Source organism: Pteronotus mesoamericanus, unplaced genomic scaffold, assembly GCF_021234165.1.
Source record: "Pteronotus mesoamericanus isolate MK-2021 breed Mesoamerican mustached bat unplaced genomic scaffold, CSHL_Meso_final contig_163, whole genome shotgun sequence".
Lineage (NCBI taxonomy): Eukaryota > Metazoa > Chordata > Mammalia > Chiroptera > Mormoopidae > Pteronotus > Pteronotus mesoamericanus.
The window spans coordinates 15,906,245-15,933,670 of NW_026555064.1; the positions used below are offsets into that span (position 1 = coordinate 15,906,245).

The following is a 27,426-nucleotide window of genomic DNA, read 5'->3' on the forward strand; positions in this document are numbered from 1 at the left end:
CAAAGGAACTGAAAGCAGGAACCCAAACAGATATTTGTATGCCAATGTTCACTGCAGCATTATGCATAATAGCCAAAAGGTAGACACAACTGAATTGCCCATGAACAGATTAATGATAAATAAAATGTATACATACACAGTGGAGTATTATTCTATTATAAAAGTTCTGATAGATGTTACAACATGGATAAATGTTAAAAATACTTTGCTAAGTGCATTAAGTCAGACACAAAAGGACAAATATTGCATCATTATATTTATACAATAAATATTATATAATCACATTCATCTAAAATAGGCCAATTCACAGAGACAGAAACTAGATTAAAGTTTATTAAAAACACCCACTCAGACTGTTATGTCATTGAACATACTCAGGTTCGAATCCTTCGCTCCCCATTTATTAGCTATGAGATCTCAGGACAGCCACCTAACCTCTCCGCCTCAGTTTTCTTATCCTAAATTAGAGACCACACTTGGATCTAGCTCATAGGGATGTTAAGAAAATTGACACAGCACACGGAAAATATTTAGTCCAGCTCCTGGCACATCTGGTGCTGAAAAAGATGTTACCCTGGGGAGGGATTATAATATAGTGGTTGTGATCTTGAGCTTTGGGGAGAGACTACCTGGATTCAAAGGAAAGGTTACTCTCTGCCCTTGGGCGATTCAGTTTACCTGTTCCTGTTTCCTCGTCTGTAAAATGTAGATCTCTAGCATTACATACATGTCATAGGGTTATTTTGAGGATTAAATAAGCTATCAAAGTGTTTTAAGATGTCAGCAAAAATTATTATTGTTATAATCAAAAGCAAAAAAAAATCTGGGGATTGTAATACTTAACAAAATTTTCACTTCAACAAAAGCAGTATTTTAAACACAAGACTTCAGTGTACTGACATTTGTGAATTTTAAATAGTGAGATACTTGAAAACTTAAGAAATAATTCTATACTCAAAGTTTGCCGTAGTTGTGCTTCCCCACAATTATTCCTTTGGGAAAATTAGTCTCAAATCATACAAATTCTCAATTTATCAGGGTCTGCAGGAATGCTTTATTCACATAAAATGCAGCCTTCAATAATTAATGAATTGCTGTGATATAGGTAGGTACTAAAAAGAGTAAGCACGATAAAGTCAATTCTTAGAATAATGTGCAGCAGATGAAAGAATATTAGGGGACTTCAAAGAAAACTGACCTTCTTTAATGCCAGCCAAGCCTACAGAAACCGGGAACCACTACTTAAATGTAAATTTTAAAAATAAAAATAAATTACTTCTTAACAACTACTGGTAAAAAACAAAACTCTTCTTCAAGAGACTAAAATTAAACATTTAGACATGTAAAAAAAATTTCAAGAACAACAGATTTTAAAAAGTACTAAATGAAAGTCAGAAAACATTTGAATAGATCCTTAATCTTTTAGGACAACACATTAGAGGAGAGGGGAGCTGCTAATACTTTCCCATATGATGTCTCCTGGGTGTTACTGCTAAGACAATAGAAAGGGGTAAGAATCATTACTGTCGGAATGGTCTTCCCCTATAGTTAAGTAATAATGTTTTTCATATAATTAAGATGAAAACTAAATTGTACATGACATTAATACAGCTCAGTATTATGCCTAATATAAAATAGTTCAACAATCTATTTAATTCCTTAGACATACAGACTAGTTCCTCCACTTGGGGAATAATCATTGATTTCTACAAAAATCTAAAAATACACTACCACCTATTTCGACATCAACTCAGATTTAGATACCTCATTTTCAATGTAGCTATTCAGAAGATCTTGGCCCAATTGTCTACATAGGCTACTCTGGATAGGTAGATCAATACTCTTGATTCTTCCTTTTTTAATGGTCTGGTTTAATCGGTCTTGTTTGTCTGAGGAAGCTGACTGCAAAAGAAATGCAAGAGAATAATAATGTAAATTTCTACAACTAGTTTAAAAATAGATTTAAAACTAATCTCAGATAAAACAAAAAAGTAAAATCAAACAAAACTTATCATTTACTACACTTTATTTAAAAATACTACTTTAGCCCTGGCTGATGTGGTTGGGCGTCCCATAAAGCAAAAGGTCACCAGTTTGACTCCTGGTAGGGCACATGCCTGGGTTGCGGGTTCAGTCCCTGGCTGGGATGCATATGAAAGGCAACCGATTGATGTCTCTCTCACACATTGATATTCCTCTCCCTCTTTATCCCTCCATTCCCCTCTCTAAAAATAAATAAATAAAATCTTTAAAAATACTACTTAAATCCTGATAGTAGTTTACACTGTGTATACACTAAGTCTTTCTACATAAAAAATACTGGGCTGGAAATACATATTAAAACCATAATGAAATGCTATTTCACACCCATTAGGATGGCTAGAATATAAAAAATGAAAAATGACAAGAGTTGGTGAGCATGTGGAGAAATTGAAACCCCCATTCATTGCTGTCAAGATTGTAAAATATTGTAGCCATTTTGGGAAACAGTTCCTCAAAATATTAAATACAGAGATACCATATTACCCAGCAATTCCAGTCCCAGGTACATGCCCATGAAAAATGAGAATATACATCCACACAAAAACTTGTATACGATTGTTCATAACAGAATTATTTATAATAGTCAAAAAGGAGAAACAATCGAAATGTCCATTAGCTCATCAACAGATAAATGAAATGTGGTATGCATCCATACAACGCAGTATTATTCAGCAATAAATAGGAATGAGGTACTGATACATCCTACAACCAGGGTGAATCTTGAAAACATTAACAGAAGCTGTTCACAAAGGATCTTGATATATTAAAAACCATTGAACTGAATTAAATGGATGAATTGTAAGGTATGTAAACTGTGTCTTAAAGCTGGTAAAAGCAAAAAGTATTGGGTAAAATTAAAAATTTAGAAAAATAGGTTTCAGGTTTTAAAGAGCCTAACTTTTTTTTTTTTTTTCCTTATTGTCCTCTCGTGCCTTTAAGAGCCAGCCCTATACTCAGGACCTCCTACAGAGGGAGATTCTCTTGGACTTCCCTAAAGAGCCTAACTTTTATAACTGAACCTTTGTAACCTCTGGGGCAAAAATCTTATGTGGCTAACTAACACAGAGTAAATTCTGTTCAGGTTAGGAAAATCTGTTGAAGATGAGCGTTTAGAGCAGTAGCCACATTTATCTGGGTGATGGGGCAGGGTCTCTCTCTTCTTTCATTGGCAATGATGTCATTTTTTAAAATTAAATATACTGCAGTGACATTGGTTAATAAAATTCTATAAGCTTCAAGGGCACATTTCTGAGATACATGATCTGTCTGTTTGTTGTATTGTGTGCCCACCACCCAAAGTCACATCTTCTTCCATCACCATACACTTAACTCTCTTCATCCTTTTCTTCCTCCCCATAACCCCCTTCTCTGTTGTCCGTGTCTGAGTTTTTGTCTTGTTTGTTCATTGGTTGCTCTCAGTTTTCTATCCCACATCTGAGTGAAATCATATGATTGATTTTTTCTGTCTGACTTATCTCGTTTAGGATGAGAAAGGTAAGGATGTCTTAGTAAAACAATGGCTCTCAATAACAGAGTTGTTTATCCTTTAAATTTTTACTTTCAAAAATATTTGTTTTTGCACACACAAAAATATAATATGCAGCCAAATGCTTACAGTAGTTAACTTTGAGATGTAGATTTATTGCTAATTTAGGTTTTCTTCCTTTGGCTTATCCCATTTTCTGTTTTCTCTGAGACTGTATGATTTTTAATGAGGAAAGAAGTTACCAAAAAACACATATTTTTCTGACCAAAAAGTTAATTTTACTTGTAGTATTATCTGAGTTCATTCTTTAAAACATCCTCTATAATATAAATCTTTGAAATGTATTTATTCCTGGCTGTGTGCTTTCTATACAGTTCCACAGCAATAAGAATAAAAATACCAAGTATATTAGAAGCATGCATTATCAAGTAAATATATTAACTTGAATTATCAATCTCACAAAGACGCAACCATAAGAATAGTAAAACCAACTTTTGTTTTGGTTCCTGTATGATCAATTTCCTCTTCTGGGGTGTGTTCAGCATGATATTTTTGATGACCTTCTTCTTGGTCAACCTGCATTTTATCCTGAAAAGAAAATATGTAATTGATAGTAATGTTTGTATTGTCTTTATGTTTTAATAAACAGCATCTTAGGCTTCGAGCCTGTTTTGAACTGTGTGAACACAGTAAAAGCAAAACTTGTTTTCCAATGAGAATAACTACAACAGGCAATTAAAATGAAAAGATTTGGTACTGTGAAAAAAATCTTGTTTCATTCATCTGTGACCAAGAAAAACCCCTGAAAAATAAATGGAAAATTTTCAAGTCAAATTCACAAAAGCAAACTTACCAAAAAAACCCCTGTTAACTTTGACATGAAAAAAGTTAATAAAGCTAAATACAGACTCGTAAGAGAGAGAGCAGGCTGACAGCTATGGCAGGAGGCGGGGGAGGGTGGTGGAAGCACCAAGCAAAAAGGAAAAGGGGACTCAAGGACATGGACAACAAGGGGGACGGGGGAGTGAGGGGGTAAATGGCAATGGAAAAAACGCAATAAAAATAAATAAGAAAGTGAAAGCACAAAACAATTAAAAAAGAAAAATGCTAAATAAATAATGTGGGAGAAAGATACACATTTTATGTATCACATAAATTCAACTGTATTTTACAAATGTAGAACAATACTCAAGGATGGGGACTGCATGCACACAGACCAAGGATGAAACCTGGAACCCGGGCGTGCGCTTTGACTGGCGACAGAACCCACAACCCTCCGGCTACCAGCCGCCACTGCAACCAACCGACCCACACTTGCCAGGGCTCTTTCTGTTTTTTCTTGGTTAACCTTTCTTGGGTTTTATCAATCTTTAAGTTTGTTTTCAAAGAGCCCCCTTTTGACTTTGTTAATTTTCTCTAGTGTACATTTGCTTCCTATTTTATTGATTTCTGCTGTTATTTTCTTTGGGTTTAATATGCTGGGGGGTTTTTTTCAGCCTAGCTTTTGAGATAAAAGCTTGTATCCTTCATATTTAGCCTTTTCTTCTTTCTAATATGTGCATTTAAAGTTATGTATTTCTTTTTTGGCATTGCTTTAGCTGCATACAAGTATTGATATGTGAAGCCTTCATTTTCATTTAGTTAAACATAATTCTAGCCTGATTGGTGTGGCTCGTTGTGTTGGGAGCTGTACCACAAACCAAAGGGTTGCTAATTTGGTGCCTGTTCAGGCCACACACCTGGATTGCAGGCCAGGTCCCTGAGGGGCAACCAGTGGATACTTCTCTTGCATATCAATGTTTTTCTCCCTCTTTTTCTTCCTCCCTTCCCCTCTCTCTAAAAATAAATAAATATTTTTAAAAATTACTTTAAAAGTTTCTAATTTCCATTGGGACTTCTGGATTATTTTGGTTACTGTTCTGTTATTGATTTCTAGGTTAATTTACTCTGTGATTTTATCCTTTGAAATTTGTTGAGATTTTCTTTATGGCCCAGTACAAGATCTATTTTAGTAAATGTTCCATGTACAAATGTAAAGAATGTGTATTACAAAGTTGTTAGTTTTCCATATATAGTGTTATGATATCAAGGTTTTAATCACTGTTAAAATTTCATATATCCTGATTTTATTAACTTCCTGGTCTATCATTGCTGAAATAAATATGTTAAAATTATCAGTTATTATTATGAATTTGATTATTTGCTTTATATGTTTTGAAAGCTGTTATTAAATGTATACAAACTAAAAAAATACTCAAGGAAATATATCAAAATTATCAGAGTAGATGTCTATGAATTACCACAATATAAACAAAATTTTAGTGTCTAAAAGACAAACTTTAAACCAGAAAAGATTGCCAAAATGGACCCTCCACTTGGCAACAACCCTATTTTTCTAGTTTTCTTAATCTTATCCTGAACCATCCTCCCAAAGAGAAGAAAGCTTGGAATTCAGAAATTCAGCATAATTTAGGTCTTCTAATATATCTGGAGTTAAGCACATACAGAATACTCAGAAGGCTATCTTGACTAAATGATTATTTGTGCCAAAGAGAAAAACAAGTTGGAAGTATTCTTTGTAGTTAAAACTCAATTACTTTTGATATTCCAACTCTCCCCACCTCTCCGACTCTACAGTTTTTGCAACCCTGTGACTGGGAAGAGGTGAAAAGAGTGATAATGATGAGTTGAAATAGTGTAGGAAGATACAAATACATTATTAACACCATTTCATGTGGTACTAAGAAAAAAATGTTGCCAATTGAATGGCCAAAATGCTTTATCACTTAGGATTTTTATTTTATATTTATTCCAAGAGCTCTCCTAATTTGGAAAATTAACCAAATAAAGTGGTTAACGTAGTTCTAAAACTTTACATTCAGAATCCAGTGCTTCTAAGTCAGTCACTTCAGTAGTTAATGTCTGTATTTTTCTACATAATAATGTCCTTTATATATCATAAAGACCATTTGTTTAAAAATTGTTCCAAAATGGGTCTCCATTATTTCCTTATAAACTACTGACGCCTGTTTGTTCTGCAAGTTTTATAGTGGTGGTGTTCTCTTTTCCTTACCAGGGGTCAGTAGACACTTTCATACAACACCCAGAACTTGTATTCCTTCCTTAACGGTCAGTCCTTACACAACTTGAATTAAAATGTCTAGGGGTTGCAATTGCCTACTCTGCCATTAGGAAGGACCTCTAAGTTCACGCTGTACAGGTGATGAGAAGTGCCATTATTATTGCCATCAACAACAGTAAATAAATATTATCATTTGCAAGACCCATCCCAATTTCAGGTACATTAAAAAGAATCAGCAAATCAGAAATGCTAGGGAAGTAGAAAATGGGTGTCATACTATTCTTGTTTTTAGTGCCCAGGTTTCACTAACTTTACAAAGAGAAAACTGTCTCAGCAGAAAAAAATGAAGGAAATAAAATGGTTATAAATAACTCACCATAAGAGGTATACAGTGTGCTCTCAATTTTAGTCAGAATTAATCTTAATGGATAAATTTACATGTCTGCCAAAAATCATTGTGAACTACAAGAAAGTTAACTTTTTACCTATTATTTTTATGTTAATTTATGAAAAATTGACTATGTTCCTAACACTTCAGAATATTTCCTTCTCAATTCAAGGATGGAAGGACATAACAGCAAAATAACACATGGGAAGAATGACAGAAAATGACATGGTCCTTAAATGAAGTACTTTTTAAGAGTAGTGTTAGAAATCTGATCTAATATGGAAGACTTTTACAGTAATTATTAATAAAAACAGACAAAAGAATCTTTATAAGTAAGAAATTGTCTTGACATTTATTTGTAAAAAATCCATTTTTTTTTACAGCTGGTATATAGTATTATATTATTTTCAGGTGTATAACATAGTGATCAGACATTTATATAACTTACAAAGTGATCTCCCTGATGAGTCTAGTACCCATCTGACACCAAAATCCATTCTTAATATGCACAAATACATGTAGAATTCAGGGATCACCAACTATGATTGGAAATAATCTCACAAACAGTATACATTAAAAGATGAAAACTTTGTGTAATGGATTATAATCATGTTCTCCTAAGATTCTTTCATCTATAGTTCACCAAAAGTACATACAGTGTTAGGGTCACAAACTCTTTCATAAAGAAATAAACTGTCAAAAATATGTGTTTTTAGTATTACTGAATGTACAGCACATTCTTCTGCTCAACTACCACAGACATCCCCTGAGCTCTGAAAAATTCTTTTTTAAGCATGTATATTCAATTTAGAAGGTGTGTGTGTGTACAGTTCAAAACTTATCACACTGAATTGCTTTTATCTGTAAACTGAAAAAGCTAGCCATAGTACATGGTTTTAATGGAAATAAAGAAGGACTGAGGAAAGACGACTCCAAACACAGAAATGCGTGTGCTCCATATAACACCATGAAAGATGCAGAGTCTCTGAAGTCTGTTACAATGAGACAGAGTAGCACATTTCAAATAGAAGTATTAGTCAGTATTTTATTTTAAAAAAAGTTTGTTCTGATTCCTACAACAGAACTTCAGAGCAAAATCTGAATGATTAATGTTTTCAACTATTGAAGTACCAGTTATGATTAGAATACTGCATATTTTATTAGAGGAACTTGAATTTCTACATACCACATCATCTTTGCTTTCATCCTTAAATGAAGATTCTGTCTCCATAGGAGCATCACTGTGATCCCCTTCTATATTTTGCTTCTCAATTACTGATGCACTAGCCACACTGAAGATTCCATGGATGTTAATGCGAACTTTAACCTTCACTTTGGAACTATCACCATCAGACTGTGGAAAAACATTCTGAATAGTGAAGCTCCCTTAAACAAAAAAAAGCTTTGATCAGTACATCGGCCTCAGATTAACTCATTCAATTCATTAAATTCAATAATTTGACTATCATCTTTCCAATGCTGGCAAATAACCATCAAATTATTACCACATCCAGATTAATTACTGAGGGACAGGCATTTTCCCCAGATCACCATTTTCATACCTTAATAAACTTGGTATTAATACTCAGAAAGGTTAAGCAACCTGCTCCAAATCAATCATCAATGCTAGGAAAAAGGAGAGTTGGGATTTTAACCAATGACAATTTGACGCAGGGCAATATAACTTTTAAGTATGTTTTATAATACTGTTTTATAACAAAATTCAATTTCTGGGTTTGAAAACCAAACATAAAATTACTCCTTTTTGCTACAAGCTTTGAAAAACATAATCATCTTGGTAATTTATAAATAAAGCAATTTTAAATTTTTCTGGATTTTTCCTAAAGCAAAAATTGTTGTTATCCAGTCACTAATACCTACAAATGTCATATTTATTTTTCACTTTAAGAAATGTTTTATTTTTTTTAAATCTCAAATACATAATGATATCCATAGGAGAGAGACCACTAGGCAGAAACACTAAGCAGTAAACAATCTCGTTAATCTGCGTTGTCGGTTGAACTGTGCCCCTCCACTTCTCCCCGCTCCACTCATATATTGAAGTTCTATTGTCCAGTACCTCATAAGGTGACCTGATTTAAAGGTAAGATCTTTAGAGAGTTTAATCCAATTAAAATAAGGTTATCAGGCTGGGCTCTGATCCAGTGACTGGTATGTGTGTTTGGAGACAGAGTCACGTACAGGGAGAATGCCATGCGACCATGAAGATGACCATCTACCACACATCGGAGAGAGAGGTCTAGAATGGATCCTCCCCTCACAGCCCTCAGAAGGAAGCAATCCTGCCAGTGCCTTCATTTCAGACTTCTCCCCTCCAGAATATGAGACAAATTTTTACTGTTTACGCCACACAGTTTGTGTTTCTTTGTTACAGAAAAAAACCCTAACAAGCCAATACCTCCTTCAGTAATTTTTATCCACTGATTTAAATAGTGTACTTGAGCCCTGGCTGGTGTGGCTCAGTGGACTGAGTGCCAGCCTGCAAACTGAAGGGTTGCCTGGTCGATTCCCAGTCAGGGCACATGCCTGGGTTGCAGGCCAGGTCCCCAGTTGGGGGCATGTGAGAGGCAACCACACATTGATGTTTTTCTTCCCCCTCTCTCTCTCCCCTTCCCTTCTCCTCTCTCTAAAAGTAAATAAACAAAATCTTTAAAGAAAAAGAAAAAGGGATATTAAATTTAAAATAAATACTGTACTTGAAATATTTATATTAGCTTCTTTCTAGCCTGTCAATAAAAAAAGTACCTAGAGAATCTTACAACTTAAAAATTATCCTTTCTCTTTTAAATTACATAAAATCATGATTGTTTTGTATGGACTAAAAAGATTACTCAATAAAAAAAGTACCTAGAGAATCTTACAACTTAAAAATTATCCTTTCTCTTTTAAATTACATAAAATCATGATTGTTTTGTATGGACTAAAAAGATTACTCAACTACAGTCTCCCATTCTCACTTTCATATTAATTCAATGATAGTCATTTTACTTGTTGCCAATGAGCTTAAGTTTAAAATCAGAATATATAATCAGTCTGGCAACACAATTTCAATTTACTGATTTAGTTTTTCCATTAAAAAAAATAATCCTTACCCAAACCTTTCAGACCAATTACAGAACATTTTAAATATAGATGTCAAAATGAATTAAAAATATACAAACCTGCTGCTATTTCAGAAACAAACGCTGAGCACTAAGAAGTACATGTTTGAAAAAAGGTATGAATATCTTTCTCTTAAAATCCAGTGCTGGCTTAGCATAAATATCAACTGATTTTTTCCTTGATTCAAATATTAACATGTTATTAATTACAGTAAAAAATTTATGAAAATTTTTTTCTTGAGTTCTCTTACCAATTCTTGAATCAGGATAAGGCACTTCATGTAAATTAGTATAAAATGCTTCTAGTTCAAATGGTTCCTTCTTGTGGAAAGTAATGACTTTTGAGAATGGGGCAGGATGGTTCTTACAGAATACTTCACATTCCCTAAAGGAGAGTGGGAAAACTCAGTTCAAAACAAAGAAAGTTGTCCATGAAAATAGACTCCATCTCACTATTAATAACCAGCAATTAGAAAGACTTCTATGTACAAATGCACAGAAAAAGAAACTGACTGTAAAGCTGACAGATTTATGGTTCAATGTTTTTAGAATGTCTGTTATAGTAATAATTCTAAAAAGAGAAGAATTACTGATATCTGAGAATAGCTACATTTTAAGGCCTATACGTATAGGGATTACTTTTTGCTCACATCTGAGGACCAAATCCTATCCACTGGTTTCAAAATACGTGTCATATGTAACCCTTTTTATTCTAACTTCTTTAAAAAGGAACTTTCATTTGAAAATAATTTCAAATTTACAGAAACCTGCAAAAATAAATACAGGACACCTGTATATATCTTTTACCTAGATTTGCTGCTATTAACATTGTATCCCATTTGTTTCATTATTCAAGTGTACACACACTATTTGTCTATGCGTATATTTTTTTCCCTGAAAGAACTGAAGGTGTTGGATACGTTTATGATCCTTTACCCCTAAATACTTTAATGTTTATTTCCTAACAGGGATATTCTCTAATATAACCACAGTACAATGATCAACTTAAAAATTTACACTGGTACTTTAGAATCCATATTTCATTTTTTTCAGTTGATGTAATAATGTCATTTGTATAATTTTTCCTCTCCAGTACAGGACATTTTAAAAGCTACAAAGCAATTCCTATTCCTTAAATAGTTTAACAGGTTTATAACTGTTGTTTATAATGTCCCAGAAACTCACCCTTTAAACACAGCATTCTATTAACTATGCAAGATTTGAAAATACATTCGTGGACCTTTCTCTGTCCAAGTATTCAAGAATCTACCGCCATTACTTACTATTTCCTTATTGTAGTCACTACAATGTATTTACTTTTCAAGTTAGCTCCCCTATGTTTTCCTGTAATTTTTTTTTTCTGGATCATTTATACTTTTAACTGAAATTAGCTTTAAAGAATAGTATTTCTTGCCTCAATACTGACATAAAAGGCATGCCATTTAAATGCTCTGAAAAACATTCAGATCAGATTGATAATCCATATTTTTGAAATTTGTGGAAACATTTCAATTTCTTGGGGGTGCAGATGTTTGAGTATATAATATAGTATACAGAACAAAATTTCAAAGCAACTTCAAAACCTAAATACAGGTTTACTTTATTGTATAAGCTAGCTTTCTGAAAAATAGTAAAATATATTTAAAACAAATTATTTTTGTAGAGAAGCAAGTTATTTAAATCCTGGATAGTTCATGGAAAAGAAAATATAAATGTCAGTAAAAATGTCAGTCTTTTCTATGGAAAGATTATAGTCCACAATAATTAGAAATACGAATTTAATTACATTGTACTATAGTTTTACTATTAGAATGTTAAATTTAAAAGTACAGGAGAAAATAAAAAGAGAACAGGTAGTCGAATGCCCTGTTAATAGGAATATATACTGATAAATCATTTTAATGAATTTGGCAGTATTAAGATAATGTTACACTCTTTGGCTCAATTTCATTCCTACATAGTTATCTTATAGATATACCAAATATAACTAAACAAGGATGTTTCTAAAAGCACTGCTCAAAACAGAAAGAATGTGATTTTAAAATGTATTGGTCAAGTTTTAATTATGGCACATATAGTTGTTGGAAAAACAGTTACTGTCTACTGGCTTGGAAAGGTAATACGCAACATATTTAAAAAAGCAAGTTGCACTGGAGATATACAGATGATCAGTGTATGCATTAGAAAGTGCAAGCTTTTATTCTTGGATATTTTAAAAAATACTGGATAGACAACACAGTTAGCTGTTAACAATGGTTACCTCTGCAAATGGGCTAGGGAGAAGATCCGGTGTGGCAAAGGCAGTTTTTAAAATTTTTGTATTTCTATATTGTGATTTTATTAGAAAATAAGAATGTTTTATTTTTATAGTAAAAAACTTAAAACTATACCATCATGATTTCCAGATTATATATAATTCTTATATTTTTTTCTTAGATTTCATTTAAATGTGTTTGAGAACTTGAAGCATAAATTCCTTTAATTTACAAAAGTAGATTCAACTGGTTATTTATGACAAGTTCTAACCAAGGCTTTAAAAAGTAACTTACCCAGTTCCATCTTCAAAAGAGGTCTTCCATCTTAATGTGATTGAATAGGGAACAATGTCCGTTATGGAAAACTCACGCACTTTAAATGCTGGTGAGAGAATCGCACACTGCAAATAAATGTACACCATATTTAAATCAACAAACACAAAATATAACCTAGGTTATCCTTGATTAAACTGCCTAACAAAGTCTCCATAATAAAATTGTTACATTTTAAAAATTACTGTTTAATGGTTAACTAGTAAAAATTTAAGTGTCACAGAGTACTCTTTCTGTGACCTTACAAAAATTAATATACAGTACTTTAAAATAGCAAAAAGTTTTAAGGGGAATAATTACACAGATGCATAAAATAAAAATGTTCTTTCAGCAGAGTTATAGACATATTGTCTTATGCTAGTTTAAAAATATTAATAGAAAAGACACAAGACTTACTTTTTGGGAATAATTTCAATTTACTTTTAGCCTATTGACGAGTGGTTAGAACAGATAATATTTAAGCTCCTTTTAGGTCTATCACCATATTTCCAGCAAAATATGCATTAAAAAAAGACTAATAATCATACCTGTAATGCACATCCTCTTGCCACAGCTTCATCAGCATTTAATGTGGTACTTATATCTTTAAGGAAGAATTTAGTAATTTGTTCCTTCACTGCAGGAATTCGCGTTGCTCCTCCTACAATTTCTATACTATTTACGTCTTCACGTTGTAAGTCTGGAAAACAAAATGTTTTAATTGAAAAAAACAAGGTAATCTTTCTAACAGTGTGAAAAGTTGATCTTGAAAAGTACTTTTTTACAAGGTGGGTTTTGCTCAAAACAAGAATAAAAGGAAAGAAAACAGGCAAATAAAAGGCAAAATTAAATAAATACTAATGATGTATGTGCTGGGCACGGCACTTGGTCCAGATGGAGTGACAATAAAGACAAGCACCTCATGGGCTTTCAAAGTGACTCTCCAGAGTCCTTCAATATTTTAACTTCCACCTCAAAAATCCCTTCAGAAAGTGACTTTTTTTTTTTACGGTCAAAATACACTTCTTTCCTTGAGAATGCTTTTCAATTTTAACGTTTTTTTACACAGGAGGCACTTTAATTGGTTCCCAAAAACTTTAACAGAAAGCAATCATGTCCTCATTTCTACTTTATTTTCATCTTAGAATTTTCTAAACACCTCAGATTTTACTAGTATTAGTTTTATGATATAAACAATAAAATAAACCAGTAGTTCTTAAAAACAAAGATTTCTGGTGCCCTACTTTTATGAAAAAGGAATGAGTTATAATCCCCTCCTCTAAAATAAGAAATACAAATCTTCAAAAAACACATGAAGTTGTATAGCTTATACCATTTCCTACACCGGCAATTTTCAACATTTTTCATCTCACGGCCCATGTAAGCTAATTACTAAAATTCTGTGGCACACCAAAAAATACATTTTTTTTTTTTTTTGCCAATCTGGGGAAAAAAAAAAACAGGTACAACTTTGATTTGTTCACACTGGACAGCTATTGTGTTGGCTGTTGTAATTTTTTTCTTTGACAATCTAAGGGAAAAGAGGTCAGCGCCTTAGACTAAATAGTCAGTATTGCATGTATTAAAAACTCTTGAGGCGCACGGACTGAAAATCGCTGCCCTCGGACAACAGGGTGCTGACTGCGGGGGGAGGCGGCGGCAGCGAGTATGGAGGGATAAATGGCGAGGAACGGAGACTTGACTGGGGGCGGTAAACACACAATACAGTGTACAGATGATGTGTTGTGGAATTGTGCACCTGAAACCTGTATAGTTTCGTTAACTACTGTCATCCCCCAATAAATTCAATAAAAAAGTGAAAGGAAGGAAGGAAGGAAAGGAAGGAAGGAAGAAAGGAAGGAAGGGAAAATCATTCTCCTACACTATTCAAGTGAGTAACACACCATGCTACAGTTTTGATGGTTAGTCTAATAATTGCCACTTACTAGCTTGTTCCATTACTGCTTTTAATGGTGGTTCAACTCTGGCAAAGAGGGGAGCACATAATTGTTCGAATTGAGCCCTGTGGGAAAATGAAATAAAATTCACCATTTTGAGATCTAAAAACTGAGCACATCTTCCAAAAAACAGAATCTAACAGAAAATAAGCACTTTTCCAACTGAAAACATACATGGTACCTGTTCATTTTACTAGAAACATCAAGGTCATTCATGAAACACTCAATGTTCAGTGGAAGATCTGATGCATTTGCACTCATTAGCTTCTTTAGTTTTTCACATTCCTGATACAAACGCAACAAGGCCCGAGAGTTTTCTTTCACGTTTATCTTGTATTTGGTTTTGAACTCATCACAGAAGTAGTCTACTAAAGCCTCATCAAAGTTCCTGCCACCCAAATATGGATCAAAGGTAGTGGCCAAGACCTGTTTAATTGAAAAACCAGAAATGAATTTTCAGAAAAACAGATGCTTTCAAACAAACCTTTTAAAGTTAAAATTAAAGCCAACTTGTCAAAACTCACACAGGTGCCAATTTTAAAATCACTTAATTTATTATAATTTATATTTAGCCAACATACCTACCCACTCTGAATTATCTGCTTTAGGTTACAGATCAACATATAATTTAAGAATAATCCTAATTCTGAAATAATTGAGTTACAACTTTAAATTTTATCACTTGACATCCGTTGATTCTGCAACAGCACTGAATAGGTAGGCCAAAACCAAAGTTTAACAGAAGAAATAGTCTTAATCATGTAACCAAAAACAAAGCAGCCAAAGATTAAATCTAATATACTACAGTATAATTGGTCAATTTATAGACCAGGTATTAGGCCTTCAGTTATTAAACAAACAAAAAAAAAAGCAAAAAAAACTAGGCTACTTTTATAAAAATATAGAACAAACAAAAGAATACATGAGAGGCTAAAACAGAAAATAGAGAAGTGTGTAGAAAAGAGACAAAAATGTAATATATAGTAAGCTTGTTGAGCAGTAAGTCCCAGCTAGCAACTGGGTAGAAAAGGAATAGACAAGTCACAGAACTTCAACACTAGAGCTCTTGAAATCATAGGACCAAGACATCTAATTTCTCTCCAGGGCAGTGGGCAGAAATCACTAGTTAGAAAAAATGACTACTAAAAAAATCCCACTGTGTGTGTATTTTGTCTGCCTTTTCCCCCCACAAGGATGGGTGGTAGAATGGCAGTAAACATGATAGTTGAATGTGAGCATAATCTGATTGGTATGTCTTCCCATGTACTTCTCACCAGGTCCAGTATTATCCAAAATTAATTGCAAAATTGTGTTTGTATGTTATTAGTGCAAATGTACATCCTTTTGGAGAGAGGACCATAGCTTTTATCAAACTTTCAAAGGTTTCAATGATCTAAAAATTATAGATCACTCTAAAGCAGGGGTCCCCAACTTCCAAGCCTCAGACAGGTACCAGTTAGGAACCATGCAGCAAAGCTCACCTGAGCGCCGCCTTCCTCCCTTAAAAGAATATTTAAGGAAAATTAAAACAACTTTTTCATTCTTAATTTAAAAAGAAATTCAAGTTCTTTTAATTTTCCTTAAATTAAAATGCAAGACTAACTACTAAGGATTAAACCAATTTACCAAAAACTACCCTACATTCATGTGAATCATCTCCATTTAATTTTCCGATTATAAGAATATTATAGTAATAGAAACTGTAAGACAAAACACTCTAAAAGGTGTTGAATCACCCAAAACAATTCATCTTCTGTGTAAATTCTACACATGTGCATAATGGAGAGAGAGAATGTGTAACTCTGGATAAGATAATCAGTGTAAAAATAATATAAAACCAAATACAAACTACAAGGAGATAAGCACATATAAGTAAATAATGTCACACTGTAGAAAAATCTGATTAGGACTCCTGGATGCAAAGGTTTCTAAAAACAATGGAATCATTTTATAAAAGTTTCCTAAGTATATTTATAGATAAATATGTAAATTTATGCTCCATGATAGCTGATGTAACACCTCAACAATACAAACAGCTAACGCATATTATCTACTATGTGGCATTCCAAGCATTTTATATATGTTAATTCATTTTGTCTTCAAAAATTCTGTGAGACAATTACTTATATTAGCCTCAGATGAGAAATCTAAGGTTTAGGGAGGTTAAAAAACATGTTCAAGGCCACCGTTTTTAGGTGGCAGAGCCAGGATCTAAACCTAGTCATTAAGGTCCTATATGTACAGTCTTGTATGCTCTGAACCACAATAGTAAAATACTGCAAATCATTTATTTACTTACTTTAAGTTTTCCTTTGTTAAAAGCACAGACAGAGACCTGGTAGGCAGAATGTCCCATATCAATAAATACTACATTTCTTGGTTTCTCATCTAACGGGGGAAGATCCTGTTTATAAATTCCATATGCCAGTGCAACTGTGTAAGAACAAAAAATTAAGTTAATTCCAGCATAACAATCATGTGGAAAACAGATAAACCACTCTGATGCTGAACACTTTAATACACAGTAGAGAACATGTACAGATCACGTATCATAAAAATGTACACTTGAAACTTACATGATGCTATATACCAATGACATCCCAAAAAACTTAATTAAAAAAAAAATACACAGTAGAATAATACAAATTATTAAGTTCAGAGTAGCCTAACTTTTCATAATTTGCTTAATGTTTTTAATTTTATGTTTTCTTTATCTATCTGTAACTCTATAACATTAATGATTCTTAGAGCCAATGTAAGACACATTTAACTTCTGCCAAATGTTGTACTCCAAAATAGTAAGCTTATAAGAACCAGTACATAATAGTTAAAAAATAAATGCTTTGCATTAATTATAAAAACACTATAATAGTACTTTTCTCACAGTGATTTCAAAATGCAAAGTGCTCACCTGCAGTCGTTTCATTCATCAATCTTAAACAATTTAAACCTGCAACCTGGGCTGCGGCCATGACAGATCTTCTTTCAGCATCAGTGAAAAAGCTTGGAATCTGGTATTTAAGAATAATTAGTATATTAATTTGATGTACTGTATTTTGCTTAAACATTTTATCAGTTGAAAATGAAAAATAATTGCACTAAAACTTGTGTACAGATCAGAGCAAAGAATGGTGTTCTAATTAAATAAATGAGAAAAAACACTTTTTTTAAGTTTGTCAATTCTATATCATAAAATGTTTACCTATAAAATGTTGACCTAAAGTACAAATGAAAATTTAAAGCAATATAAGGTGGAATAAAGACTTCTGGCCAAGACAGGGGCATAGGTAGATACGCTTTGCTTCCTTGCACAACCAAAAGGACAACCAACTTAAAAACAAAAACCACCGCAACAGCCAGAAGATCAAACTGCATGTAAGTCTGATAACCAAGGAGTTAAAGAAGAAACATTTGTCCAGGCTGGCAGGAGGGGCGGAGACAGGCAGCCAGAGTGGAGAGGACGCCTGGCAAGGTGGTGGCTGGAGGATCAGGAGGACCAGGCTGCAGCAGGTGGACTTGGGCAGTCCCACATTTGTGTGTGGATAAACCAGGAGGAACAACTGGGGAGCTATTGATAGACTGCGCAACCCAGGGTTCCAATGCTGGGACAAATAAAGCCTCAAAACCTCTGGTTGTAAAAATCTGTGGGGGTTGCGGAGGCGGGAGAGACTCCTAGCCTCACAGGAGAGTCTGTTGGAGGGGGCCATGGGGTCCTAGAACGTACACAAATCTGGGAATCAGCACCAGAAGGGCCCAACCGGCTTGTGGGAAGCAGGGGAAGTGACTGAAGGCAGGGCAAGAACCAACCAAGTGGCACTCTTCCCTCTCTGACCCGTCTGCCATATACAGTGCAACAACTCAGCGATGTGGGTTGACCCACCCTTGGTGAATACCTAAGACTCCGCCCCTTACAATGTAACAGGTGCACAGGCAAAGAAATATGGTCCAAATGAAAGAAAAGATCAAAACACCAGAAAAAGAACTAAGCAATGAGGAGATAGCCAACCTGTCAGGTGCAGAGTTCCAAACATTAGTAATCAGGATGCTCACAGAAATGGTTGAGTACAGGCACAAAATAAAGAAAGAAGCGAAGGCTATACAAAGTGAAATACAAAGTGAAATAAAGGAAAAATGCAGGGAACCAACAGTGAAGTGAAGGAAACCAGGACTCAAATCAACAACTTGGAACAGAAGGAAGAAATAACCATTCAACCGGAACAGAATGAAGAAACAAAAATTCAAAAAAATGAGGAGAGGCTGAGGAACCTCTGGCACAACTTTAAACGTTCCAACATCTAAATTACAGGAGTGCCAGAAGGAGAAGAGGAAGAGCAAGAAATTGAAAACTTACTTGAAAAAATAATGAAAGAAAACTTCCCCAATCTGGTGGAGGAAAGAGACATGCAAGTCCAGGAAGCTCAGAGAGTTCCAAAGAAGTTGGACCCAAGGAGAAACACACCAAGACACGTCGTAAGTAAATCACCCAAGATTAGAGATAAGGAGAGAATCTTAAAAGCAGCAAGAGAAAAGAAGACAGTTACCTACAAAGGGGTTTCCGTAAGACTATAGCTGATTTCTCAAAAGAAACCTTACAGGCAAGAAGGGGCTGGAAAGAAGTATTCAGTCATGAAAGCTAAGGCCCTACATCCAAGATTACTCTATCCAGCAAAGCTATCATTTAGAATGGAAGGGCAGATAAAGAGCTTCCCAGATAAGGTAAAGTTAAAGGAGTTCATCATCACCAAGCCTTTATTATATGAAATGTTAAAGGGTCTGATCTAAGAAAAATATCAAAACTATGAGCAGTAAAATGACAACAAACTCACAACTATCAACAACTGAACCTAAAACAAAAACGAACTAATCAAACAACTAGAACAGGAACAGAATCCCAGAAATGGAGATCACATAGAGGATTATCAGCAGAGGTGGGTAGGGAGGAGAATAGGGGAAAAGGTACAAGGAATAAGAAATATAAATGGTAGGTACAAAATAGACGGGAGGAGGTTAAGAATAGTATAGGAAATGGAGAAGCCAAAGAACTTATACGTACAGCCCATGAACGTGAACTAAGGTAGGGGAATGATGGAGGGAAGGGGGTGGCACAAGGCAGGGGGGGAGAAAGGGGAGGAAAAAAAATGGGACAACTGTAAAAGCATAATCAATAAAATATACTTTAAAAAAAGATGGAATAATATTGCAGGATTTTCAAATTATGTTAGTCTATATCCTTCTTATGTTGGTCTGACCTATGAAAAAATATATTTATGTTCATCTTTAATAATGAAAAAGTAAAAACCAAAGAGTATGTTAAAATGAGATTAAATATATTATGGTATATGTATTTAATGGGATCCTATGTAGCTACTGGAAAGAATCAGGTAGATGTGAATTGTCACAGAATAGTATCTGTAATACTTTTGAAAAAAGGGAAGTATAACATGAATTGTTTTGTGTGTATGTATATGCTATTGGAAGAATAGAATGCCAAATGTTATATTTCAAAGGGAGAGGGGAATTAGATTTCAGGGGACTTCTGATGAGCATGTTTCTTTTAAGACCACCAAAACCATTAAATATATTTCTATTAAAAATAAAATTCAGGCTTAAACTTCCAACTAAGATTTACATATACTTGGTTCTATTAAACTAAGAAGCACTATGATTTGGTCTACAAACAGATTTCTAAAAAGCTAATTAAGTATATTCCTGTACAACATGACTTAAGGTTCTTCCAATTTTAAGTTTTAAGTGGACTCCTCCAAATTTTATTGCATTTTGAATTTAGAAATTTCATTTAACAGATACTAAAAACCAGAAAGAACTTGGATTTTGATAAGCTTGATTTATCATAATTTTCATAATTTTAGCATTATTTTAATGCTAAAATAATTTTAGCATTATCCTCCTGACGGATACTAAATTATTATGGCTTGTTTAATATTTATTGATCACATATATATCAGGTACTTTTTTATAGCCACTAGGAATATAGTAATGAATAAAACAGAGAAAATACTTCCCCTTATATAGCTCACAATGTGTTTATTGTACTAACTACAAAGTTAATATTGGCCAAGAAGTTTATAATGCTCTATCTACTTTCGTATCAGAAAGTAAAACCAAGTATAATTAAATTAAATTGGGGTAGATTTGAATTTTAAAAAGGATTTTAAAATTTACACCATTCTGACATATATTTTCAACAAATGGCAGTATGATGGGAAACCTCTAAGTTCATCTGGGAATGAACTATCAGGGTTTGATTTCTGTTTTTACCACTGTGCCAATTTTGGACAAGTTATTTAACTTCTCTGCACCTCAGGTTTTTAATGTATAAAACTTAGGTTAATAATATCCAACCTCACAGAGAGGTTCTGAGATCAAATGGGTCAATAGATATTAAATGCCTATAATAGTGCCTGGCCAATTGTAAACTATTATGTACTATTACTCTAAGGCTAGAAAACAAACTATTAAGCTCTAATATTTTTAATTTCAAAGATCCAGTATCTATGAAATAAAACCCTAATTACTAAGTTCACTGAAGAGTTCATAATCTTACTCTATTTGTCTGAGGACATAAGGCTTTTGAACTCACATAGTCAAGTTTAATAGTATTAAAAATATATTCACATTTAGTTGACAACACATAACTTAAAAACTAAGTATCAATATATCATGGGATCTCAAGAGATAAGATACATAATTAAATGTTTTGTTAAGATTCCTTAAAGAAATATCTTTTCTTTCTGAAAATACTGCATGATATCACTTAAATGTAGAATCTACAAAAGTTGAATTCAGAGAAGCAGAGAGTAGGACGGTAATTACCAGGGGCAGGGAGGTAGGGAAATGGGGAGATATTGGGCAACAGGTACGAAGTTTCAGTTATATAGGATGAATAAGTTCAAGAAATCTAAGGTACAGTATGGAGTTTATAGTGAATACTGTATCCTGAAAATTTTGTAAGAAAGTTGGTATCAGGTGCTCTCATCACAAATAAATAGATAAGTGAATGAGGAGATGGATATATTAATTAGCTTGACTGCACTAATCATTTCACTATGTGTATGTATATCAAAGCATCACATTGTATACCTTATGTACAAACAATTTTCATTTTTAAAAGGGTGTAAGGGAATTTTGGGTGGTAATGAATGTCTATTATATTGAATAGTAATGATGGTTTCATGGGTGTATGCATATCACAAAACTTCTGAAAGTACTGGATGTGTTAAATATATCCAACTCATTTTTAAAAGAAAGATCTTTTCTATCTGATATAGAACAAACACAATCTCAAAGTCCCAGAGGGGAATTTTCAACTTTGCCATAAGTCCTTAGAGGTAGGAAGTTCAGTGCTACCTGGGAAGATTCTCAGGGGTAAGTGGCAGTTACAGCAGTTACTAACCACATACTTTTTAAAAAATTTTTTTTTCTATCACAATCAACTTTTGGGAAACTCAATCTTGAACTTTGTCAAATAAGATTTATTTCTTTTTAATGTAAAAGTAAAAATGGATTTAGGTTGTCTTTACTGGATAAGGGCAGACTGTGTAAAAGGGAAGAAAAATATTTTAATATAACATTAATACAGTAAGCCTCCCTTATCCACGGTTTGACTTTCCACAGTTTCAGTTACTCATTGTCAACTGAGGTCTGAAAACAGTAAACAGAGAAATTCCAGCAATAACCAATTTGTAAGTTTTGAACTGTATGCTGTTCTGAGTAGCGTGATGCAATCTAGTACTATCCTGCTCTGTCCTGCCTTGGGGGGAATTGTCACTTTGTTCCGATTACCCACACTCTATACACCACCCACCTGTGAACCCCTTAGTAAGCCGCCTCAGTTATCAGATAGACTGTTGTGGTGACACAGTGCTTGTGTTCAAGTCACCCTTATTTTACTTAATAATGGTCCCAAAGTACAAGAGTAGTAATACTGGCAATTTGAACATGTCAAAGAGAAGCTGTAAAGTGCTTCCTTTCTTTAAGACTTAAAAAAAAGGTACAAATATATAGAAAAAAATATAGTATAGATATAGTTTCAGACATCCACTGGGGGTCTTGGAACTCCATCTGTGTAGATGAGAGGACTACTGTACATTGGAAAATATGACCCAAGAGTATTCATTACTGAAGTAAAACTTACTGAAATCACACAGTCAGCTACTGGTTTCTTCAAAGCATTTTCTGAAGTTTCTTTAAGCTTGGCCAACAGCATTCCAGTAACTTGCTCAATGGCAAAAGGTCTCTCTTCTTCTAGGTAACGCACCTAAAACCAAATGTTGAGGGTTTTTAAAAGATTTTATTTGTTTATTTTTAGAGAGGGGGAAGGGAAGGAAAAAGAGAAGGAGAAACATTTATGTGTGAGATCAGCACGTGCCCTGACCAGGAATCAAACCAACGACCTTTTGGTTCATAGGCCAATGCTCAATCCACTGAGCCACATCAGCCAGGGCCAAAAGTTGGGATTTTTATTAAGTCATTCATTTATCCAACAAGGATTCTGTGCAGATCAACTCTATACATGATGGATAAACAACAGGGAAAAGGCAAAGTCCTTGCTTAAGGAATTTATAGCCCGAAAAGACTGTTCTATTATTGCAATCTCTTAGTTCTGAAGTTTCAGTGTCTAAACAGTATTACAACCAAATTATTTTCAGAAGTGTCTTTACCTGCTCCAGACCTCTACCTCCCACAAAAGCAATTTTTATTGTTCAATTTACTAGTTAACAAGAAAGAAAAAGAGAAAATAATCTTCCTTTTGAAAATTATAATTTTTCCTGGGTTTAAAATGAAAGTTTTAGCCATACGGTTTTGGGAAAGGAAGTGAGACAGTTAAGAGGAAAGAAAACTTCCATTAAAAAGAAAATTTGTATTACTCCAAGGTTTCTGGGGATAATTATTAATTAAACATCAAAGATATATATATATTAAATTTAAAAATTATTTTTAACCAAATAACTATTTCAACTTACACACAAGTTTAAGACTAGGTTGCACTTAAGCACATGAAATAAATAAAACTTTACAGTGCTTCTCAGCCAAGGAATAGTGGAGTATCTCTGCTTACTCAAGTGATCAAACCCTTTTATAACGACAACCACAAAATTTATAAGCAATAAAAAGTTACCTTAGAACCCATATAGTGACTAAATTTAATTTACCGAGAAAAAAGGCAATGTCTTTTTACCTATCAACTCCAGGGGAGTGAATAAATTTTTTCTATGACACTAAACTCTGGAAGTGCTTTAAAGAATTTCTCTCACAAGCAGCATAATGTATGCATGTTTATAAGTGTGCATAAATATGTGTATATAATTATGTAAAATTTACTTTGAAACAGGTCTGAAGTTGATATCCACTTAATCAATTTAAAAGCAAGTTCAACACCAAGTATTATATAAAATTAATAAATGTGGGGAGATATCAATATCAGGGAAGTGAATCAAATACCATGGTGTTTGATTATAGGAGGCACAATAATACAGTATTCTTTTTTATAGTATAAACTTAGATGAAATAAACATCAAAGTATACCCAAACAAATGTCAAAAAATGGATAAAATGCTTAAGGAGTTAAATTCTAAAGATGCGCAATCCTCAAAAGATAAGGAAACTGTTCAACACAGGACTGACTGATATTTTCAAAGCCTCTTACACGCAACCACTATGACTGCATAAAAATGCTATCATTCAAATACTAGGTTTGGCCTTATTAAAAAAAATCTTACTGTTTTTCTCAAACTACTTACAAAGCACGGTTTTCAGTTTCCTTTTAAAGAATAAATGCAAAAGAATTTAAGTTGTTTCAAATAAAACTGCCTCGCATGGTCAATAACCAGAAATGTCTGAATACTATTCTTTATCTTATTTGTTGCTATCATAACCCACCCAGCTTCTTGGTCAGCAACCCTTGACTCACAAATGTCAGCTAAAATATGGCTTCATATTTTGTCTTATCTTTAACCTCTCATGGTGTCTTCTTTAAATTATTTTATTAAATATTTTATTGTTATTCTATTACACTTGACCCAGTTTCCTCCCCTTTGCCCTACTCTGCCCAGCCCTCCCGCACCCCCCGCTCCCACGGTCATTCCCACCCTGCTGTCCGTGTCCATGGCATTCATACATGTTCCTTGTCTTGTCCCTTCCCCTTCTTTCTATTCTTGTCCTCCTTTCCCCTCAACAGACTTAGGTCATATAATTTATCATCCATTCTGTATTTAGAACTCTTTTATGAAAATGAGTATGTGCACAGTCTTGAAACACATATATTAAGTTTAAGATTAGTTATTAAAATAGCTTTGAGATATAATTCATTAGCATAAAGTTCATATTTGCAGTGTGCAGTACAGTGGTTTTTAGAATAGTCACAAAATTGTGTACTGATCACCACTAACTATAGTACATTTTCATTACCCTAACAAAAGCCCTTGCCCATTCCCAGTCACTCCCCATTCCCCCTTCCTCTTTACCCCTAGCAATTACCTATCTACTTTCTGTGTCTATTGATTTGCCTGATTATGGATATCCATATAAATGGAATCATACAATATGTGGGCTCTTGTATCTGTCTTCTTTCCCTTAGGATGTGAAGGTTCATGCATGTTGTAGTACAGATCAGTGCTTCACTCCTTTTTATGTCCAAACAATAGTACATTGTATAGGCTTACCACACTTTGTTCTTCCACTCATCAGTTGATGGACACTTGAGTTCCTTCTACTTTTTGACTACTATGAATACTACTACCATGAACATTTGTGTACTATGTTTTGTGTGTACGCATGGTTCAAATCTCTTGTGTATATACATAAGAGTGAAATTGCTGGGTCACATGGTAACTGTGTTTTGAGGTATTCTGTTAAGTTTTTGAAAACTCAACAGAAACCTGTTTGTTAACAAATATATAACTTACTGTCTCAGGATGTAGAATTAAAAAATCCACAATCCATCTCTTACTTGGGAGTAGAGTTTGCTTTAATACTTCTAGTATGTTATAAAATTATTCTAAATGAGAGAAAACTCATTATGGCAATTAACGTACTTTTGGGGCCTATTTTCCAAATCACATATGCCACCTCTGCCTTCATTCATTAAACACAGTTCATCTCTAAAAGTTCACCCAATAATAATCATTTTTCCTTGATAATAAAAGTATTGTTTGGATTAAAAAATTACCTAAATTATAATTTTTTTGCACTTACTAAAAAAACTGCCTATATCTTGCCATATTTGAACTACTTTCAGAAGAAAAAAGTTAAATTACAAGCAGGCAATATTATCACGTTTCGCTCCTTTAATTTAAATATGTGTTTGCACTCTGGGAACATAAAGCTTACCTTAACTCCTGCACTTCCATTAGGCATCTTCTGCAGCTCATAGGGAAGCCTGATTCTTTCAGTTTGCACAATAGGATCATCAAATGATCGTCCATGAAGCTTTTTGAAGCCATGAATTGTATTTCTTACATTTGTGACTATCTGTTGGGAGTAAACACTTTATGAATTACTTAATGAATGCAAAACAAACACTATGCCAATACTTGAGGACCAAGACTCCTTATCCTCCACATCTAAGTTCAGAATTACACACATGTATTTTCCTGATTTCCAAACAATAGTAAAATTATACAATGAGAACATACACATCTTAACTAGTGCCCTCCCTGCAAATTATCCTCCTTTTCTAGGAATGCTAGATTCAAAATTAGTATCTTCAATAAATAAATAATAAAACTTAAAATTTTTCAAATAATAAAAACCTGTTTACAACTTGTATCTTTGGTTTTCCTCAACACTTTTGCTCTAGCACAGCAATTTTCAACTCGTGTGCAGCAAGAATTTTTAAAACATGCAGTATCTGACTATTTAGTCAGGGGCACTGACTTCTTTTCTCTTAGACTGTCAAATAAAAAAATGACAACAGACAAACCACCAATAATCATCTGGTGTGAATGCTCTGTTTTGAACACAAAATATATAGGTTATATAATAGGAGTTGCATCTTATTGGTCACATCATATAATAAGGTTGTGTTTGTTTGGTTAATTCTTGGTACCAGAAATCCTTAAATAACATAGGCTCCTGATTTTTTCTAAAGTCACTTTGGAGCAACAAGGGTAGGTAATTACTATTATTATTTCTTTGTAAACCAATCAAAATTACACCTATTGTCATATTGGCAAAACATATTTTTCTGGTGTGCTGCAGAATTTTAGTAGTTCATGTGTGCCATGAGATGAAAAATATGCAACATCGCTGCTCTGGTAAATTAGTATCTTTGATTTCTCTTCTTTCTTTCCACATTCATTTCTGGGTTTTTATTTGAAATGTTTTTATTGTCCTATTTTTCTTTTCTTCTGAATATGTAGTTCTTTGTGAAATTTCTCATGTACTACTGTGTTGCTTGAATGGCTAAGAATTGCTCCGAGGCTAGTAAATTTAAACTCCCTCCATGTAGTTTGTATTTTGGCAAAGTAATTTTTTCTTTAACTAGAACATGTAGTTATAACTACAGAATATCACTGAGATATATTTGTTGCCCTCTTAATGACCTTTAAAGGCCAAATAGACCGTATCTTCAATTATGCCGTGAAACCTGCAAATATACTGAATTACCATGTTGGTTTTAGCTTTTTAGGAGAAATAACTGTATAGTTTGCTTCCTTTGGAAACTCTGATATCTCTGATACGCTTAGAAGATCAGCCAGAATATAAGATAAAAACTTTAGTGAAGGGGTCATTTTGACACCAGCTCAACATTTGTTTATG

General features: G+C 33.7%; 1 protein-coding gene and 1 non-coding gene across 2 annotated transcripts in view; both read right to left on the reverse strand.

Moving 5' to 3' along the window:
• The window catches only part of HSPA4L (heat shock protein family A (Hsp70) member 4 like), a 48,397-nt gene that overhangs the window by 10,176 nt on the left and 10,795 nt on the right, over positions 1 to 27,426 (reverse strand). Inside the window, exons 3-14 of the mRNA XM_054563364.1 lie at positions 25,996 to 26,136; positions 22,802 to 22,924; positions 17,558 to 17,657; positions 16,946 to 17,079; positions 14,828 to 15,072; positions 14,635 to 14,711; positions 13,237 to 13,388; positions 12,671 to 12,777; positions 10,373 to 10,506; positions 8,186 to 8,385; positions 4,022 to 4,117; positions 1,765 to 1,902 (exon numbers count right to left, since the gene is read on the reverse strand). Of these exons, the coding sequence (XP_054419339.1) occupies positions 1,765 to 1,902; positions 4,022 to 4,117; positions 8,186 to 8,385; positions 10,373 to 10,506; positions 12,671 to 12,777; positions 13,237 to 13,388; positions 14,635 to 14,711; positions 14,828 to 15,072; positions 16,946 to 17,079; positions 17,558 to 17,657; positions 22,802 to 22,924; positions 25,996 to 26,136 (1,647 nt within the window). The remainder of the gene's footprint in view (positions 1 to 1,764; positions 1,903 to 4,021; positions 4,118 to 8,185; positions 8,386 to 10,372; positions 10,507 to 12,670; positions 12,778 to 13,236; positions 13,389 to 14,634; positions 14,712 to 14,827; positions 15,073 to 16,945; positions 17,080 to 17,557; positions 17,658 to 22,801; positions 22,925 to 25,995; positions 26,137 to 27,426) is intronic.
• LOC129062844 (small Cajal body-specific RNA 11) lies at positions 2,961 to 3,088 on the reverse strand. Its single transcript, XR_008528317.1, has one exon. It is a non-coding gene; the product is annotated as a small Cajal body-specific RNA 11 (non-coding RNA).